Here is a 20,603-nt window from a genome sequence, read left to right on the forward strand (position 1 = left end):
TGATGCCTTTTTAAACTGTGCAAGTTTCATTTTGAATTATTTTGACTTATTTTCCATAAATCTACATTAATTAGAGGCTTTTCTGTCCTCTTTCACCATCATACACACAACCAGTGTGCTTTAATTATTAGGATACATCAGGTGTCAATTACAGACACATTAAATCACAAGGATAACAACTATTTAAAGCTTTACAAAGAACCACCCCCCCCACAACAATCATGACAATTATTTGCTGTACCAGATCTTTTATTTTAAAAAAGGATGTATTGTACAGATTCAGATGTGTTCTATTTAAATACAGTCTAAAATTAATCTTATCTATATTTTTCATAATACTGACAATGGACTATTTTTTAAAACAATCTGTATCTAGATACCAAATAGCGATTAGCCCAACGATAGCATTCTGTACTGAGTTTGTATACAAATACACAGAGCACAAACATAAAAAAGCCCAAAACTTCTGGTCTCGACTCCTCATAAATAATGTAAATCCAACAACGCCGGAATGTTCCAACTCTACCGTTCATAAATACACGACAGTTCACTGTCACACAGTGTTAGTGGCGCTGGGGGGGGTTCAGCTGGAGTCCTCGAGGCTGCTGCTCTTCTGCTCCGAGCCGCAGCACAGACGGACCATGATGCTTTGCAGGCTGGGCTCCACGATTCCAAGCAGGGGCCTCTGGGAAGGGTCGCCGTTCCAGCAGGCCTCCATCAGCTGCCAGCACTCCTCGTCGAAGCAGGGCAGCCGCTCGGGTCTGGCTCCTGGACGGCGGGACAGCAGCCGTTACCAGCCGGCAACCAGCTGGAGAGCAAATCTGAAGGCGCAATCACCCCTCACCTTTTTTGACGTTGTTCCAGAGCTGGTCCTTGCTGGAGCATTTCTCAAAGGCTTCTGGGAGTTTGACCGAACCGGCGCAGAGGTACCAGAAGAGGATCCCGAAAGCATAAACATCCACAGAGTTATCGTACTTCCCTGTGAGAAAGAAGGCGGTTTGGAATAACGACACTGTGACGGGATGATGAAAGGAGAACAGACCCCTGTGATCAAGTGGAGCGCACCGGTGAACAGCTCCGGCGCCATGTGTATGGGCGTCCCCACGATGCTGCCGGACATCATGGCCTCTGGTTTACAGAAGCCCAGGTCAGTTATCTTCGCACGGTTTTGTTTGTCCAACTGCATCCGGCAGAACGAGGTCATAAAGCAATTTATATGGATAAAGAACATATTTAGTAATAATTAGTCTTATTTGTGCTCTCCCTACTGACGTGGTTCTGGTTTTTGGACTCACCAGAACGTTCTTCAGCTTAATGTCTCGGTGTAGGAGGCCCTGATTGTGCAGGAAGCGGATCCCCTCCACCACATCCAAAGCGATCTGAAGCCGCTCCTGAAGCGATAACCCAGCCTGGGGGGAAGGGGGGGCAGAAAAGGCTAGATCAGCTGGAAGCCGTGGACGAGCCTTGCGAGATATTGCGGGTGTTTTTACGGCAGGGCCACCCCACCTTCAGGCCTGTGTACAGGTCTCTGTGCAGCCGCTCCATGATGAGCAGCACGGCGATGCTGGAGCCGCCCGCGTAGGTGTGGTCGATCACCGACCCGTGCAGGTCCACCAGTCGCTCATGTTTAGGCAGAGTCCTGAACCAGAGAGAGCAGGAGGGCTCACACGTGTACAGCGTGACAGCACAATAAGGGCAGCAGGTGGAAACAGTCAAACTACTGGTAGGCTGCCAAAAAATGTGCTCTTAACGTGCACACGAGCAATTACAGTTTAACGCACCGTCGGACACGATCAGCTTGTGTTTGACGTGAAAAACAACCATCTCCCAGCAGCGACGCCGCCGCCTCACCTGGTGTAGTGAAACTCCAACGCCAGGTCGTTCCAGTGTTTGTCGTCAGGCGGCACCACCGACTTTAACGCGCAGGGGTAATGCCCCCCCCAGTTGTCGCAGAGGTACACGACTCCGTACTGGCCCCTGCCCAGCTCTCGGCCGAGCTTCGGCTTTCCTGTCAAAACAAAACAAAGCAGTTAGTTTGGGTTGGAAACATATGCGGGCACAATCAACTGCCAACTTCTCAATATTCACCAATCCGGTTTTTTTTTTTGGTTGAATGACCTGACGTCACACACACATTTGTCTTGTGTGACAACACTGGGAGGATTGAGACGTGAATCACTCACCGTGCAGCAGCACGTCCCGGAGGGAGCGGCTCTCCAGGGACAGGCGCGCCAGCCGAGGGGCGTGGTCCTTCCTTACGCGCAGCCACAGGTCCTCGGTGCGCTCCAGCCGGCCCGTGTGCCGTTCCTCCAGCTGGAAAAGTCAACACAACGTCAGGTCATGATTCAGAACGCAAGCGTTGATGTATGGTATCATTTCTATATCCACTTTATTACAACCATGATGCGGATGCTTTAAAACTAATTTACTTTCTCTGTCGCGCCAAGTTAAGGACACAGTCCTAATTTGTGACATTATGGGGAGAATTATTCATCATTTACAATTTAGGCAATTCATCATTCTGGACGGATCTAAATCTGTAGTTTTATTTAACTTTATTTTCGCTATTTGCGTTGCAGCACTATTTCTGTCGCACCCAAGTCTCAACACAACATGTCTCTCTCTCTCCGACAGGCCACTTTTCCCCCCCGGACCACATGAACGTCATCAGAATGTCAGAAGGCTCCACGATCGTGGAAGCTGACCTGCACAGGTCGTCTGTCTTGACCTCAGAGTGAACGTGCTCATGAATCAAGTTGATTCAGCCAAAGGTCACGACAAAGTTCCCCCTCTGTATATTTCTTTACCTCACACTGAGCTGAGAAGAAACATTATTTTGGTCAGTCAACTTAATCTCCCTTAATTTAAGTCATGATTTATTTGTAGCAGCACCATTATTTTGACAGTGTGACCTCAACATAAATACAACTGATGCACAGTCTGTGCTGCAGACAGGAAGGCATGTGACACAAGTATAATGCTATTAGCTTGACTCCTGCACACAGGCATCAAATACTAGGTCAAAGACGCGACGCACAAAGAAATAAGCGTATTCATTCATTGAAATTTAATTTATATCCTGTTACAATATAGCTACGATAAGATAATCGATCTTTCTGTGGAAGGCCTGTGAGCGGGGAATTGGCCAGCATGGAAATGTGGTCCTTTATGTGATCCACACTGTCCGTCATGTGATGATCGCTGTCACTTGACTGTGTTTGTCAAGGGAGACGCAGACAGAGCTGCAGCTCAGGGGCCTGGATGTCGGGGGACTGGGGACATGTGCGGTTGAGGATCTCTGCGTTGGTTTGCTCCCAGACCAGTGGACCACACGTGTCTGGGAACCCGTACGACGTCGCTATGTCAGTGAAGGTGAAGCTGGGTCACTAAACTCTTTGCCTTTTGAAATGATTTGAACTAGGTCACACCGGGGTTTTATTGGTCTTAAGAAATAAAAGATAAACATCACCTGTCGCAGGGATGCTGCAAAAGCCTCGTGGGAGCTGTTGAGGCGGGTTCTGAACTGGGAACAGATGCTTCTGGCCAGTTTGGCAGCACTGAGACTTTCGATGGCATCCTGGGCCACTTTTCGTTTCCACTCGGGCGTGATGGCAGGAGGGTTCACAAAGGTTATCCTGTGAATTATCTACAACAAGGGAAGAAACATCCAATCGTTCAGTCTTCCAGATGTCAGCAGGTGGACTGAACCTGCTCTGGCTGGATCCGTCAATGACTGACCTGCTTGATTTGCTCCCAGAAGAGCCTTGTGACAGAAGATCCGGAGTGAAAGGTGACCTCCACGTGATAAGCAGCATTTAATAACTGCATTTGATGACAGCGTAGGTAAATACACCTCGTACCTCAGCCAGAATACGAGCAGATCCACGCAGCCACTGACCTGTTTCAGGTGGTTGGAGGTGATGTTGTGGACCGACGACTCGATGTGAGACTTCTCCAAGCTGTCGAGGCATCGCTCCAGCGTTCCCACGAAGCTCTCCCTCAGGTAGTCCACCGAGCTGATGAGCTTATTCGCCACTGCCTGATTCAAACGGACCACTATCAGGTCCTGGATCTGGTGGATGCAGGATTTGATCTCTTTCGATGTCACGGGATCTCCGTTAGTTGTCACAATGATGTCTGCAGGAGAAAGAAAACATCTGATGATCCACCTACACAAGCCCTCCATAGAATAAAAGCCATCTATAAGAAAACAGATCAAATTAAAAAATGACCTGTCTGGGCCCTGAGAGTCCACCATCAGCTTTAACTAAAATATATTAAAGACAGAATTATTGCTCATTACATTTAAGGTGTTACTGCAAAACAAAGGATGCATGTAATCGCTCTTCTGCAATCAAAGCTAGAAAAAAGTACCAGATGTACATTTGCATTTAAGATCTTCTACACATTTCCCCTTAATTGATGCTTAATCTCAATGGGGGCGTGGGGGTGGGGGTGGGGTGCAGGAGTGTACCCCAGCATTCACACGGTGGTGGGCAGGAATACAGCCACACCTTCACATACACTCACACCTAAGGGGCCATTTCTGTTCTGGGACTGTGGGAACCTGGAGTACAACAAGCAAACTCCTAAGAGGAAGAACCGAGCTGAAACCCAGAACCTCCGTCCGCTGGCAGCTGCACCCGGACCTCTGTCCGTGTGTGGTTCTGGTCCGGTGTGCTTCACAACTGACCTGTGAACTCCAGGTTGGCAGCGTCCTCCAGCAGCTGCTCCTTCATGCTGCCCAGCGTCTCCACGATCATGTCCTTCATCTCCTCCTGTTTGCGGTTGGCGATGGCCATGAGGGAGGTGAAGAGTTCGCCCTCTTTCTCACGGGTGTACTCCAGCCTGCGCGGCGTTATCTGCAGGTCCCGCTGCATGTCAAAGGCCTGGAGGCAAACGAGTGAGAGGGGGTGGCTGATTATTTTTCCAAGGGCATACTGGGTCAGAACAGCTGGAGACGTGACGGCAGAGACTTTCACATGAGTCTCAAATGTGACCCTTTGATGTTGCAGATGTAGAGCAATCTAATAATGCTGAGGGAGCAAAAAAGAAGGTGGAATAGAGAACTTGTGGGTGTGCAGATCACTCGAGCTTCAGTCTATGGAGGGCACAATAGAACCACTGTGAAGGCGGCGGTGCCTAAAATCACGCCAGCGTGGCGGCGCGATAACGTGCGGCACACGTTTCCGCTCAGACGTGAGCAAACCCAACAAGTTCAAATCGGGGAATTTTAAACTAAAGCAAGCTGACAGCGCTGAGAGGCCTCACCTGGTTGATAAACAGATCGAGACAGCGACAATGAAGCCCGTTCAGCAAACTTGCGGCCTCCACCTGCTGGTTTTGTAGCACTTGGCGAGTAAAAGGAACCAGTATCCGGTGAAGCCTTTCAAAGTTCTCACCCAGGACACTCTGGGGCTTTGCACCTGGGGTGGGCATTTGTGTGGGGGCCCCGCAAGAGCAGTTTCCCATTGGGCAGGTGAGGAGGCCGTGGGAGAGGAGCTGCTTCTGGAGCTTGCTCTTATCCTTCTCGAAACGCTGGCCCGGTTCTGACGAGTCTTCTGACAAATTGGGCAGGCGAACAAAACAGATGGGGAAAGACAGAATCTCTTTGACCTTCCAGAGGTCGGCCACTTGCTCCGAGCTGAGGGAGTCCTGGTTGACGGCGTAGAGGACGATGGGGATCGCACTGCGAGTGCAGTCTTCAATCGCTTCCTCGATGGGCTGGACACTCGGACAGGGGACCACCATGACCTTCGCCTCCTGGGGACAGAAGAAAAGGTTATTTCCTTTCAACCCTGACGTGCAGCTGGACCTGTCCAAAAGGAAGAGGTGGATGGTCCCCGATGAGGACTCCACAGAATGAACTGAACGTGGCTTTCTCTACAGGTTACACATGCAGATGATATATTACACATCTCAAAACAATCCTGCCTTTGTATCAGCAACGTGGCCCTTTTCTGCAGACACAAGCACAACCCATATTTAAAGAATGACTAAGCCCTCCCTTTAAAAACACCCTTTAGAACGGTGTAGTGCTGCACTACCACTGACAGTGATGTGTGTGGAGACCGCACGTTGTAACCTGGATGGACTTTTTCCAGGGAATTCTAGTGACAGCAGTGATAGGCGTCGCTAAAAAAACCCGTTTAAAATAACAGCATTAACAAAAACCGTCTTGGAGGCAGCCTGAGAGAGACACGAGGGAGAGGGGAAAATGAGTAAGGGCTACACAAAAGAGACAGTCAGTCCTGTCTCCTAGAAACAAGAGCCCGGCCCGTCTGGGCAGTCTCTTTGGAACAGAGATGGCCTGCAAACATTCGTTCACGGCCAATCAAAAATCGACTGACTCGTTAATACCCCCAGTGCATTCATCTTCCAATAACAAGCTCTAAACACACTCTTTATGGTATACTATTAAGCAATCATTTTGCTTTTCAATGCGTGCATAAAGAAAAAATTAATGCTCGTGTCCGACTGAGAAGACGCAGCTGTTTTGACCATTAGCATAGCTTCAGGGCAGACGCTAATATCACAAGCAAGATGTTCCGAATCATGACGGGACAGAACCGGGACATAAAAGGACCTTTATATATGTTGGACAAGCAGTCTTAAGCATAGTTAGTGAGCTGCTTCTCATGTGTCGACCTCTAAAACAGGTTGCTGTGATTATTGCAGTTACGTGTGAATACCACAGTGACTGGAGAGATTCTTCAGCTGCGTCCGCTTAAACTAAGCACGTTCTCTATGCAGCTCTCAGTAACAGCCCTGTTTAACTTTGTGGCTTGTGATCATCAGCATCTTTACTCATTTTATTTTGCTAGAAAGTGTTCTGAGAAGTCAGTATGACTGGAATTACTTTCAGTCTTTTCCCTGCACATATAACATGAACACGTATTGATACAGGCGATGCATCCTCAGAACCTTCCCCGTCAGCCAGGACCAGGAAACTGCAGCTAAAATCCACAAAACCGAAACTGGCCAGGCCGAGAAAGCATTTTGTGAACTGGTTGCTGCCGTCTGCAGCACTGCTATGCTGAAAATGCAAAACCCCGAAGGTGTAACCTGTATGCCTCAGAGGCTCCCTTCAGGATGACAAACTGGTTTACAGAGCACAACAATAGTCGAGTTAGCTGAACTCAAATGGCCGCCACGGCCACAAGCTCCCAATCAGGACGAGATATTAGCAGCCTTCAAGTCCAGTCAGCAGAACTATTATTTCAAAATGAAATAAAATCCACAAGGAACATTACCAGTGCATAATGCATAATGACAAAAGCCAGCCAGTTAGTTAGTTAGTTAGTTAGTTAGTTAGTTAGTTAGTTAGTTAGTTAGTTTTCATTTTCAAGGGGCAGGTTTTCCCATAATTAGACCGATTCAAGCATAAAAACCCTAATTCTCTCTCACACATCAAGTCAGTCTTAAATATGGGCAAACATTTAACAAGGTGCCTTTCAATTCAAACTGATCAAGATGAGCTAAAAATACATTTTAGTCGGGACGCGGACCAGAAAGTCCCGCATTCGGACGTAGCCGTGGCAACCATGTCACAGCAAAGGGGTTGAGTTTTTTTCTTTTTAACATAAGCGAGTCATGTGAATCGCACCAGATCAGTGGCATTACGTAAGGGGGTTGGGCGGGTGGGCCGCTCCGAGGCCAAGCTGGGCCTACTTTCTGCAAATGTGTGATGCTCACTGCACCGGGGGGCTCGTTCTAAATGATACGACACTCATTTCCTCGCGTCGCATGTGATAATGACTATTACGGGCTTAATTTCACAGTGTAAACTTAATGCACCCCTCCATTATACCGCGTCTGTAGCACCAGGATGAAGGAAACAACGGGCCAACACTTGTTGGTCTGCACCGCTGTGTATTTCTTTCAAGAAATGCCTGTAACGGGCCAAGAATGTTTAATGAAGTCTAGCCTGCAAACCACCGAACAAAATAAGAAATAATCAGCTCTTCATGGTAATCTCTTTAAGATCGGAGCACTCACAGTGGCACCAAGGAGAGAAACAGCACACAGGAATTTGTCATATTTCTGGGGCCATCGATCGTTGCCATTATTAACGGATTAAGTTTGTTTCGTGCATCTAATTTAGCAGGGCATACAGAACTGTGCATTATGGAGTCCAATTATGATGGAAAAACCCAAATAATTAGACCTCAGTTTTATTGTAGCTGTAATGTCAATCATTTGTACTTCTTAACAGGTTCAAGTGGCTGTAAATGCAATCAAACCACAATATATGAATCCTGGTTTTTACATTATACATTTAAAAATGGGAAAAGGAAGACGGCGGCTCCAGTGGAACGAGCGCGTGGCCTACCTGTAGCATTGGGTGGTGTAGCGTTATCTCCAACTCGGCTTGCCTGTGAGCCGGATCCTCGCACTCATCCAGGATCTCCAGGTCTTCCCGGGGCACCGTATCCCAGCGGCCACAGTTCGCCACCAGCTGGTGCACCAGCTCGTACTGGCCCGGCAGGGCCAGGCTGAGCCGCGTCTGTTTGCCGTGGGTGAAGCACAACTTCCGCCTCTTGCAGGTGCTACCCTGGCCTCCTTGGCAGGCATGTCCAGCTTGAGGGCCCAGGGGCAGCAGCCTCTCCCCCAGGAGGCAGTTGAGGAGCTGGTAGCGGGCGGCACAGTCCTGTCCCAGCACCAGGATGTACGGGGCCGCTCCGACGGTGTTACGCAGGAACTCTTCTTCGTGGCTGGGAAAGGAGATGCAGCTGAACTGACCTGGAAACAGACAGAGGGCGAAGGGAAAGTGTAATTACCAACATTTAGCCTATTTGCTTGAACGCTCATTCATAGATGGTCTCCGATGACTCAATAACACGAACAAACAGCAGATCACAGCAACTTTTCGAATCTAATTTCGCTTCTTAGGAATTCCCGGGAATTATCCTTCCATTTCCTGAGCTTGTCCCGCTCTGGCACAGACAGAAGAGCCGACTACGTCACCACTGAAATTTCAGAATTAACGCACGGATTCTTTCCTTTCTGGCAGGATCCCCGTTAGCCCGCGACAACAAGCCGACATTCCCGTCAACAGTCGCCCGCGGGCTTACGTGACACATTCACGCCTGCTATTCCAGCTTTCGACACATGATCTACACACTGCAGGCTGTGAAATGGACAAACGCTGCGGATACAGCCGTGAAATCTACCGAAATTAGCCAGAACCCACTCGGCTTTGGTCTTAACGCATCATGTGACGCATGCCTGCACACGGATAAGCGGGACCAATGCTTGTATGTGATGAATCCACCCACCAGGTGAGGAAGAGGATTCATTGTTACGGTACATTTGTCCTGACAAGGTTTGGGCTAAGTTCCATCATCACGTCGTCGCCGCTTTGACTGTCCCAAATCGCTGTGAAGACATGTGATTATTCTGAAACTGGTTCCTACCACCCAACTCAACGCAAAATAAAAGATTTAAGTATCTATTAAGCACCCAAATCTCAGCATAATGAGGCCACTTAGTCTGCTCATGCTTAAGCGGGAGTGCTTAACCTCTTTTGGGTTCCCCTGACCATAAATAGAGCATTTTTTACACTATACTCTTAGCAGTCATTTGTTCTGTGGCACAACAGTGAAACTGTGTGAGACAATGGGGTCTGGCGGACACAGATGGTTGATGTGCAGCCTTACTTGTCTCCAGAGAAGCCGAATCGGAGCTCAACGTGGAGGATGCACAGGTGTTGCTGTAGTTCTGCCTCATCTCCCGGAAGAACGCGTGGGTCTCCTTCAGGTTCTTCTTCAGCTGCACGGTGTGTTTGTTGTAGCCGTTGAATGCCCTCGTTAGGTCCCGGGCTAAAGGGCTGGATTTCTGGGGTCCATGTCCCTCCATGACCAACAGGTGACGTTGCGATTTGCAAAAAAAAAAAGACAGTAAAAAGCCCAGAACTCCCCCCGCAACCGAGCGGTGTCCCGTTCCCGAACCGTTCTCGGTCCTCTCCGATGGGTTCGTTTAGTTGGGTCAATGACAGGTTCGCCAGCGAGGCTTTAATTCAACGGGGTTGCGTTTTAACATGGGATTAGCCGCATTACTGCCCAGACTGACCCCACAGTCGCTCGGAACCGTGAACAAGGGCCAAACATTCGCCTTTTCTCGTCCCGACACCGAATCTGTGCAGCATAACTTCCGGTGCAGAGATGATCGACTTAATACTGCCCCGAGGTGAAATCTGATTAAATCAATGGCGCTAACAGCGTAGCATTAAAAACTCGTTCGGCACTGTTGTGTCCAACTACTTTTTAGGTGACGCTGGCCAAGAACGTCGGAGTGTATTGAAGCAAAGCCGAACAGAACCAAAGCACAGCTGTGTCGACTGTTTGGTGACAATAGTCCGGATTAATGTTCGCACTGCTAGCCAGAAGTCATCTCCCGTCCGTCCTCACCTCGGCCTGGCGCAGCAGGCATAGCCTCCGCCTAAATAGTCCGTGTCACCGTCTCACAGCCATACAGAGCCGTGTTTAATCAAGAGATCCCACCTTAATGCACCGGGGGGTGATCACCACAACCCACCGGCGGCTCTCCTGTCGAGACCCCGCGGCGCAAAAGTTTCCCTTAAACTAATTTCGTCCGCGAGTATCCAGCAGACGTCTTCGACCCCGGAGAGCGGCGACGGAGCAAACGGTGGATTTTGACCATTTCCTACAGACGCGGCGATGACGATGAAGCGGAGGGTGAGCGCTGTCGCGGGGCGAGGCGCAACCTAAACAAATCACATCGTTGTTGTGACCCGCGATCAAATCAATGCAAAACAGTGGAGACACAAGCCAGAGGGCGAGAAAAGGGCGGGGTTCGGGCTCGCGCAAAGCCCTCTGGGAAATGTAGGACTATAAGCGCGCTGACATGGACCTGCGTGACCTACTTCGAATTAAGCATTCTATCAAGTTAATTATAAAAAAAATCGTTCAGTTGGTTGAAGGTATTCAAACACTGACAGTAAATAAATGCATAAAAAGTCGTTTTTTTAAATTTACAACGTTATAATCTTTCATGAATAAAGTACATCTTGAATCTTGAATTATAATCGAGTCAGAAATGCCAAATCAAGTCACACTCATTGAGGGTAGAATTACAAATAACATAGAAACACTGACTATAACCAGTTATGATCCAAAGTGGGCCCTCAGAAAGTGGTCCAATATTTCAATATCTGTCAAAAGCCATAATGACCAGGAGAGGGAGAGATTCCACAATCTCATGGTCCAGAGGAGTCTTGGTGAGAGAGATGTTCAACAGGAAAATAGGAGATTGGAAAATGTAGCATTAAAAACAACCTCACCGCATCTCAAAATTCTCCATTCTAATCTTTGACCAATACTTGTCTTACTTTTTTTTCTTTTAAGAAAGCACCATGTTTATTGCACTTAAAGCTATCATTTGTTTGGTGGAACAGTTTCATCCATAAATTCATGTAAAAGGCGAGATGTTGAGAGGAACAATTGTTTTTTACATTGAGAAGAAATAACCTTGTGATATACTTTTAATTTTGGAAAAATTATGCAAGGTATGTCATTATGTATGTACATTAAAACATGTATGAACCAACCTGTTCAAATATACAGATAATTTTTTAAGGGTAATTATAACAGTGAAACAGGTAAATATTATATATTCTATTATTATTATTATTATTATTATTATTATTATATTATTATTATTATTATTATTATTAGTAGTAGTAGTAGTAGTAGTAGTAGTAGTAGTAGTAGTAGTAGTAGTATTTGAATTGTGACGCAGTTCTGTGTCTCCCTCCTCTGGCAGACATATTAAACTACAACTACATTTAAAAAAAATTATTCATATTCGACTTTTTTTTTTTAAACTTGAATTTACAGAACCAAATCCTTCCAAGATAATGAACATGCTTGATATTGTATGAGTAAACAAAACAGTTTGTGAATAGATGCTGGTTCCTCTACGTACACGGTGTTCCTTGCTTATTATTCAGAAGACTGACTGGCAGCAAGTATGGCTGATGAGGTTGGACGACAATTCCAAATACTTGAAACAGGGGCACAGCCAACTGCGTCAAAGCATCAATTAGGAGCGTACTGAACATTGTCTATGTCTGTTAATCAGCTCCGCTCCTGTGCAGCCTGACCAAGTCTTCCACCAATGGCACTTTATGGCCATTTGTATGACTTTTGAAAAATGTAGCATATTGTGTCATTCCTCCTGTTGCAGCAGGGCAAAATACTGAAATTTAACACTTCACAACAATCCACTAGTCATTTTATGACATTTATGTGTTGATTTTGGTACATTGCATTGGATTATATACACGCTGTATAGTGATGAGCAAAGCTCTTACATTATTATCATAAAAAATCTGTAATATTTTTGACTAGAGCTTGTGCAACACTGTGCTGTTGGAAAGTTATGCAATGTTTTTGTTTTAAGGATGTTTGCAATGTGGTTGCATTAAAAATATTTGCAATACTTTTGGTGAAACTGTTGTTTGTTTTGTACTTTTTGGTGAGGTTTGTTGAGCTGTTTATTGGATGTTTTGATTCAGAAAAGTAGAGTAAAGTGAATTAAATTAAAGTGCATTCCTCACTAAAATGTCCCCCGTGAAAGAAAGTATAAATATCTTAGTGAGGTTTGAAGTATTTTTACCGTCACTATACTGGTTCTGTTTTTTGGGATGGTTCCTTTTTTGTCTTTGTTTCAGCTTATATAACAACACCATACAAGACAAATGGGGTAATCATTATAGAAACTACCTGTAACAAGTTTAAATAAAACAATAGAGGAGCTTCATTCCAGTAAACTATTCATAAAGTAGTTTATGCTGCTAATATGTCTAGACTGTGATAGGTATTTCAAGTATTTGTTATGCTGGATTTCCTGGTTTTCTATGCACATCACCCTGATCTGTGAAGCAACCACTGCAACCGCAGATAATGAACCACTTGAAACCATTTTATCTTCAGTATTTAATAGCTCATTTAAAATTCCCACAATAGAAATGAGGAGTGGACACCCAGTACCAGACATTTCCTGTTACATGTTGTTAGTTGGTGTTAGCAATGCAGTGCAAGTTTTTGGCGTGCCAGTCAGAGGGAAATAACTCAAATAGTTGGATCGAGCCAGACAAAACAGCAAACAATAATGCACTCAGGCATAAAGAAGGAAGCAGACCACAAATGATGTAAGCTTCGTTTTCAGCAATACTATTCAAAAAGTATTGATTCCTCATTAATCTACATTTTAAACAAAGACATTATCTCTCTTTTGCTCAAAAAGAAAGATAAGAATTAAGATAAAAAGGGAAAATATTTGGTCAGCCTTTTTAATTCTGATGTCTATCCGTCCTGCAGCGAAGAGAAAGGAGCCGATCCGAGTGTAGAATGGCCTCCACCATCTTCAGTGAGCATTTCTCCACCACATCACCCAGCGAGTCCATCAGGGAAACATGACCAAAGTCTCCACCTCACTCTTTTTGGAACGAGAGCTCATATTTCCAATGATGGAACACGGCAGAAAGCACCTGGCTGAATATCTCCACCTCCAAGCTGTCAACCTTTACACCAGCTGGAACAAGGAGATAACCATTTTCAATAAAAGAAGCTCCTCTCATGAACATAATTTCCCATTAGTAGTTGACATAATAAATAAAAAACTAACAAAAAAGCTCAAGTCGAGAAAGAAAATTTTGCTGCTACCTCTTGAAGCGAGTGAATGCTATCTATAAATGAATAAAAAAGTGCATAAACCCCTTCATTTAGAAACTTTATTTTTGTAATTGAAGGCTGTATTGTAATTAAACGTTAAAAGTGTAAGTTGTTTCAAAAAGTATCGTTTGAGACGCCCATTTAGTGGCGCTTGTTTCCATCCAACTGTAGGGGGCGCTGTGGCGGCGAACCAGACGCCTAGAACACGCGCTTCTGCTTTTGTACAGTTCGTTAGTTACGTCCTCCGGTGCACACCGATTAAAGTGTCCTAGTTTATATCCCCGAACTTCAGCTGAAATTGACCAACAGCTTTCTATTAAAACATAGTTTCGCTAAACAGAAACCAAATCCAGCAAAAACGTAGTCTTGTAAACTTCCCTGAAACATTTCCCGCAGTTCCTGGCACCGTCCCAGAGAGGAATCAAACGCCTCCCTGCTCACCTGAAACGCCCCCGACCGCTTGACGAGTCGGCTGGCGTTTGTGTTCCGGTCCCGGGCCAACAGGAGTCGCACCTGGGGCTGCTGCGGCCAGTCGGTTTCAGCTGGACCAGGAGAACGGACGCCTTCCTCCCTGTCCAGAATAAACTCGGTCTAACTCTCAGGACATTTTTACGCTATGTTTCCCGAATGGCACAGTTGAACCGAACTTGAGCAGAACGCCGAAAAGAGCTCCACGCGAGGTAATGCACGCGCATTCAGACACATACGTCCGAAAATACGCTAAGAGAAAGTAGTGCGCCGGGATGGACGGCGTACATTCCGGCCGGTTCATGGGAAGCCGTCGGTCGTCGTCGGGGGGACTTTTCCCCGGTGATTGCAGAGCCCCGGCCCAGGCTCCCGTGAAGAAGCAGGCGGTGAAGAGACACCACCACAAACACAACCTGAAGCACAGGTACGAGTTCCTGGAAACCCTCGGGAAAGGAACCTACGGCAAAGTGAAGAAAGCCAGGGAAAGGTCCGCCAGGCTGGTGAGTAGAACCCGTCGGACCGATGGTTTTTATCGGTGTTGTCCACCCAACACCAGCACCGGTTGGAATGACCCGTCGGCCACAAAAGTGCGACTATCATGTGGTCTGAGCTCGGGTAACCTGACCAACATTCACCTGGTCACCTAGGGGGAATCACCTGTGTGGTTCTGGAGAGACCAGGTGAACCATTTACCGGAGAGCAAACCTTCAAAATGGGCGAACGCGTGTCTGCCGGCCACGGCACCAGTGGTTGGACCAGTTTCTGTTTGCTCAGGCTCCCATTGCGTTTGTTTTAGGGAGAGCAAAGCTCTCCACGCTTGTTTTCGAAACTCCCGTGAGCTGGAGAGGCGGGTTCCAGACTTTCTTGTGTTCACAAGAATGAAACGATGTCCGAAATGTCCCAGAGTCCTCTTGGTCCCCGCGGGGATGTCCCGCATCTCAGAGACTGGGGGACTTTTAGGGAGCCGAATAAAGAAACTGCAACTAAACTTCCAGGTGCATTCCAGGCTCCGATGACCTAAAGGAAACCTGTTGGAATTTCCACGGAGATAAGAAACAAACAAGCTGCTTTCAGTTGAACGCTGTCCAGCGTTTCATTGTGGTGCGTGTGTGTGTGTGTGTGTTTATTCCCCCTCCCAAAAAGGCTGGAACGTTCATATCTTCAACACTTTATCAGCAGATGTTTTAATGCATATTTGGGAACATTTTCCATGAAACGACGCACCTTGCAGCGGGTGAGGACTCTCTATTCCAGCTGTTCAACCTTAACCTATCGATAAAGCTTAAATCAAACAGTTTTAATTTTGAAATAAAGGATATGAATGTGAAATGTAGGCGATTTATTCCGATTTTGCTGGACTGAGGGGCCATTGTGCTCCTTCTCTTCGACCTTCCCTCCCTTCCATTGCGCAGATCCCAGCTGAGTGTGAAATAGTTTCACAGTTTAAAGTGATGATGGCGCGGAACAAACGTGACGGGAACAGAAACCGCGCACGCGTCCAGATAACCCCCACACAGGGGTGCGAACTCATCACCACTGGGCTCGTCGCTTATTTCAGCTATCCAAACAAACTCGGGGAAGCTTCCCGGAATCAGGAAAACGTGTTTTTCCAACTCCGGCGACCAGGAAGAGACTGCGGTGCCAGACTGTTAGTCACGACAGCAGACAATGGAGAGCGAGACAGATAACGACCATCGCGGTTTTGCTCATTTTACCGGCGTCTGCAGCCTCGGGGTGAAGGAGGGAACAGACGATCCCCCACCACCTGGTGCCTCATGGCACCCTCCACTGTTTTGGGCCGACTGATGACGCAATGGGAGCGCAGAGGAATCCCAGGCATGCCAGCCTCAGGGAGCAGGACACACATGCACAGTATTCAGATGAACAATGGGCAGATTCTATTCTCATTTAAATCTCCTTAAGGTGCCCACTGACGGCGGGCTGCAGACAATAGACTGGCCATATTTGACCCAGTGTTCCCTCTCTCTTTCTGGGTGACTGCTCATTGTTGCTCTGCCAGGATGCTTTGTCTGACAGCCCGTTTAATTCCTTAATAACCGAGTGTGACGGCAGTTTTGCTGCTCTCCTTGTCTGTTGTCCCCTTTTCTTGATTTTTAAAAGTCTGCTTTGTGGTTTATGTTTCTCCAGGTTGCCATAAAGTCGATCAGAAAGGAGAAGATCAAGGATGAGCAGGACTTGGTTCACATCCGCAGGGAGATCGAGATCATGTCCACGCTCTGCCACCCGCACATCATCACCATCTACGAAGGTAGCAGCCGCACCAAAAGCAACACTTTAACGCCCCTGGTGTGTCTGTGCCACGCTGGGAGCCAAACGTGATACCTGGAAAAGGACGCCAGTCAATCGGTCTTTGTTTGGGACTCGGCGTTCGGTCACGCAAAGTCTTTTGTGCTGAAGAAGGCAAGGTTACGTAAGCGTGGCTCCTCTGGCGTCCGCGCGCTAATGTGTTGAGCCTTGTGTCTTCCACTGCCCCTCACGCCTGATGAGCTGGCCATCAATCAGAATCCACCTCAGTGCATGTGTTTGTGCAATAAACTCATCCTGGGGCCCCGGGTGTCTTGATCGGAGTCATGGAGGGGTTAGCGAGGACGGAGGGAATCCCTTTCACACCAAATAATGGCTGTTTCTGAATAATCAGCGCGGCTGAAACTGAAATAACGGCTCCTGTTGCTCTGTTTTCTCTTCCAGTCTTTGAAAATAAGGATAAAATCGTAATCGTGATGGAGTACGCCAGCAGAGGGGACCTGTACGACTACATCTGTGACAAGAGGAACATCTCTGAACGGGAGGCCAGGCACTTCTTCAGGCAGATCGTGTCGGCCGTGCACTACTGTCACCAGGTCAGCATTTAGCTAGCGCTAACGCGTCGCTCGCAGGAAGTGCAGCCGTGCGTCTGCCACGTCAGACCTGAGCAAACAACAGTCCGCTCAGACTCTGCCGGTTGGTTTTTGTTTGTTTTTCCTGGGTACTGGCACCCCCACAATTACATAATGGGCTGTATTCACCCTCTTGTTCTGAATTGGGGGGGGGGTGAACAGTTGGTGTGTAGTGAGCTAGCGCCAGGGCTAAAAGCCAGTGCACACAAGAGTGGAAACACTCATGCAAATTGTAATAGGTGTGTGATGGAGCAGCAAGACCACACATCCACACACACACTCCTGATCTAGATCTTTATTCAGTTTAGCTTTTTTAACATCGTATCTGGACAGCAGGGCTTTTATAATGTGCGTGTTTGCCGTGCAGCGTTTATGCAGTGGATTGCCCCGTCATATCTCGCGCTCACCACCTGTTATTTATTGATGGCTGATGCCTTGTTAAATATTTCATCTCCCCCACTGAAATAAGGAAAGAGCCACATGAACTTCAGTTTAATCGGTAACGTGTGGTGATGAATTCCCCACGCCGCCTTCTGACTTCTCCATCGTGTTTAATAAACAAATGAGCTGTGGAAGAATGTGGCCGAACACGAGCCTCCAATCTGGAAAGAAAAACAAATTTAAACTTTGCCCTATTCAAAGGTATGCCCACATGCAGAGCAGAGGACAATGACACGTAGCTGATGTTCTGAGGGGGAGGGAGGTTCCGCGCGCTGAAAAATGTTCCCTTCCTGGGAAAACAAACCCCTTTGTGTAATGTAGACATTATTCCGAAAGGTGGGGAAGAGATGAAGCGGAGGAACCGTCGCTGGGTAGAAAACGGATGAATGATGACTCCTTTTTGTCTTTCTCAGAATGGAATTGTCCACCGGGACCTGAAACTGGAGAATATTTTACTCGATGGCAGCGGGAACGTGAAGGTAAGAGCTGCAGACGGGGGTCGGGGAACTTGTTCGGATGTTGCAGTTGTCCGACGTCCCTCTAATCTGCAGATCGCAGACTTCGGCCTGTCCAACCTTTACCGTGGCGACGAGTACCTGCAGACCTTTTGCGGCAGCCCCCTCTACGCGTCCCCAGAGATCGTCAACGGGCGGCCGTACCGGGGTCCCGAGGTCGACACGTGGTCTCTGGGTGTGCTGTTGTACACGATGGTTCATGGCACCATGCCGTTCGACGGACAGAACCACAAGACCCTGGTGCAGCAGATAAGCACAGGGAACTACAGGAAGCCCAGCAACCCCTCTGGTGAGTCCACCAGCATCTGCGGTCTTCCTGATTTATTCATTTTCCTTCGCTCATTTTGTATCGGCCACTCTCTCGCAGACGCGTGCGGGCTCATCCGGTGGATGCTGATGGTAAATCCTGAGCGCAGAGCCACAATAGAAGAGATTGCAGGGCACTGGTGGCTCAACTGGGGCTACCAGCAGCCGTTACTGGCCGAGCCCAAGCCCAGTCCGGCAGACCACAGCGCCCCTGCGGCCGCCCCGCCCACGGCGCAGCCCGCCGGCCTGGCCAGTGTCGCCAACTGGCTCCGGCGCACGTCCAGGCCTTTGCTGGAGAACGGCTCCAAGATGCGCTGCCTGCTGCGCTCCCAGGGGGGCGGGGGGGACGTAGTCCGGCAGCGGTCTCTGCGTCGGTCCCGGAAGGAGAACAACGTCTCCCACACTGTCCACGAGGCGAGCGCAGACGCTCACCCCTCCAAGAGCATCCTGAAGAGACGCAGCAGCGTGAAGCTGAAGGCAGCCGATTTCTCCACCACCACCAGTTTGGATTTGCCGGCACCAGCCGACGTTCCTTCTGCCGCCGCGTTGCCTCGCAAAGGTATCCTAAAGAAGCCCACAGAGGAGTCGGGGTACTACTCCTCGTCTCCAGAGAACAGCGACTCTGGCCTGACGGCCCAACCAGAGGAGTGTCCTTCAGCGCCCACCTTCAGGAAGGGCATCTTGAAGCGCAACGGGAAGTTTTCTTCGGGCAGACTGCAGGAGTTCGGCTCCCTGGATCAGCTGGCCGCGTCTCTGCCCCGCCCCAGGCCCAGGCCCAGCGGGGCCATCAGCGAGGACAGCATTCTGTCCTCCGAATCCTTCGACCAGCTGGACCTCCCAGACCGTGTCGGACCTCCAACACAACTGGAAAAACCAGCCAAGTCGAGCATGAGAGCATGCGTGTCCGCGGACAATCTTCTGGACATCCAGGAAGACGGGGTCCTGGAGGACGGGCTGATGAGGCCCTGGAGCTGCTACAAGTCCGGAGTGGCCGACAGCGCCTTCTCGATCACAGACTGCGACAACGTGACCGAAGCCTACAAACAGGCCATGGTTCTCCGAGGCCCTGCAGCCAGCTGAGGGCCCGGAGGGCGTGCGGGTGCCTGCTGACCAAAGCGCATCTCAGTGATTCATTTCAGGAATTCTACTGTACCAAAAAGGGCGACGGCTTCTTGTTATACCGCCGTTTAAAAGAAATTGTGATCATCCTGCGTTCCAGGGCGCAGTAGTTCCACACTGCTGCGGTGGAAACGGGTTCTCAGGAAGAAGGAGAGTGCTGCTGCCGGTGTCAACGATGGGTAAAAGCTCCTATTGAAACCAAAATAATGCTAATTTTAAAGAATATCAGCTTGTGGAATGCTTTTCAACACTATAGGAAACGGAAGATATCGTGAATATTGCATTGAAACCTTAGTTTTGGGACACCGGTCACGTTTACGTTTTTAATAGCAGACAGAAGCTCGGGTCAATATTTGGAATTGTACTTTTGTCTTCAGGATTTAGATAAAATGATACCAAAGGACTGATGTTGGATGCTTTCTGTGGTGGGCGACTATCAGCTCTCACAAGGGTTTTATTTCATTTTTGAATACTTACTTGAATAATATTCTGATCATGTGATGTCTGACCTGCAGCGAATAAACATGAATCTCACGCGCCTTAACGACCCTGGACCTTAACCAGATGGTTTAAGTGTGAACGGCGCGGCGGCGAAGCCTTTCTGGTGCACCCAAAGTCTCTTAACTTGACTGTCTGGCCTTGCATCGGAACATGGAACCGCTGCCTGAAATAGCCCTTTATCAGGTGGAGCAGACGATAACCCGAATGCTTTTCAGCCTTGGTGCACGCTTCTTGTTCGAGGCGGTGCTGCGCGCTGTTTGTTCAGCAAACTTTAACCCCCCCCCCACCACCAGGTCTTTGTGGGTATTTCGTTTGGCCCAGCATGAGGAATTTAAAGTGCGTTTATAGAGGCAAAGCGGTGATTTCGCCATTTTAAACTGGATTTTTTCTTTCTTTCGCCGACACGAACATGAATCATTTGTGGACCAGGTGCGTCTCAGAGGGAAAGTGATTTTCATTTTCTTTGTCCAATCCTGTAAAATTTGTGTGTTTCAGTCTGATTTTTTTTTTTTTTTCCATCACCCAGAATTAGTTTGTTTGCTTGTTTTTCCTTTTACAAGACAAAAAAAACCCAACGTTGCCAAAGTGACTGGATTCTCATTCATGTGGCTGTGACCAGCTTTAGGAAATCAATAATAAAAAAACAAAAACAAAAGCAA

The 20,603-nt window shown here is 48.0% G+C and overlaps 2 protein-coding genes across 2 annotated transcripts; one reads left to right on the forward strand and one right to left on the reverse strand.

Annotated features, from left to right (window-relative positions):
• Positions 1 to 228: 228 nt before the first annotated feature.
• On the reverse strand, positions 229 to 10,815 carry dstyk (dual serine/threonine and tyrosine protein kinase). The gene is made up of 14 exons (XM_057029558.1): positions 9,660 to 10,815; positions 8,333 to 8,742; positions 5,272 to 5,763; positions 4,694 to 4,889; positions 3,899 to 4,137; positions 3,739 to 3,822; positions 3,470 to 3,646; positions 2,184 to 2,313; positions 1,852 to 2,008; positions 1,507 to 1,639; positions 1,296 to 1,409; positions 1,066 to 1,180; positions 845 to 979; positions 229 to 768 (listed from the first exon to the last, which is right to left on the reverse strand). Exons 1-14 carry the CDS (start codon positions 9,856 to 9,858, stop codon positions 584 to 586), a joined length of 2,766 nt encoding a protein of 921 aa, XP_056885538.1. The 5' UTR covers positions 9,859 to 10,815; the 3' UTR covers positions 229 to 583.
• A 3,149-nt stretch (positions 10,816 to 13,964) lies between these two features.
• On the forward strand, positions 13,965 to 20,598 carry nuak2 (NUAK family, SNF1-like kinase, 2). Its single transcript, XM_057029334.1, has 6 exons — positions 13,965 to 14,665; positions 16,314 to 16,434; positions 16,875 to 17,026; positions 17,917 to 17,982; positions 18,055 to 18,307; positions 18,386 to 20,598. Exons 1-6 carry the CDS (start codon positions 14,441 to 14,443, stop codon positions 19,402 to 19,404), a joined length of 1,836 nt encoding a protein of 611 aa, XP_056885314.1. The 5' UTR covers positions 13,965 to 14,440; the 3' UTR covers positions 19,405 to 20,598.
• The last annotated feature ends 5 nt before the right edge of the window (positions 20,599 to 20,603 follow it).

The sequence above is a fragment of the Takifugu flavidus genome, chromosome 4 (assembly GCF_003711565.1).
Source record: "Takifugu flavidus isolate HTHZ2018 chromosome 4, ASM371156v2, whole genome shotgun sequence".
Lineage (NCBI taxonomy): Eukaryota > Metazoa > Chordata > Actinopteri > Tetraodontiformes > Tetraodontidae > Takifugu > Takifugu flavidus.

Coding starts and splice junctions, on each gene's coding strand:
- dstyk (XM_057029558.1), bottom strand. CDS start 9,858: ATGGAGGGACATGGACCCCAGAAATCCAGCCCTTTAGCCCGGGACCTA. Junction 8,743..9,659: donor TTCGGCTTCTCTGGAGACAA/GTAAGGCTGCAC, acceptor GTCTGTTTCCAG/GTCAGTTCAGCTGCATCTCC. Junction 1,410..1,506: donor ACCTGTACACAGGCCTGAAG/GTGGGGTGGCCC, acceptor CCTTCCCCCCAG/GCTGGGTTATCGCTTCAGGA.
- nuak2 (XM_057029334.1), top strand. CDS start 14,441: ATGGACGGCGTACATTCCGGCCGGTTCATGGGAAGCCGTCGGTCGTCG. Junction 14,666..16,313: donor GGGAAAGGTCCGCCAGGCTG/GTGAGTAGAACC, acceptor ATGTTTCTCCAG/GTTGCCATAAAGTCGATCAG. Junction 17,027..17,916: donor CCGTGCACTACTGTCACCAG/GTCAGCATTTAG, acceptor TGTCTTTCTCAG/AATGGAATTGTCCACCGGGA.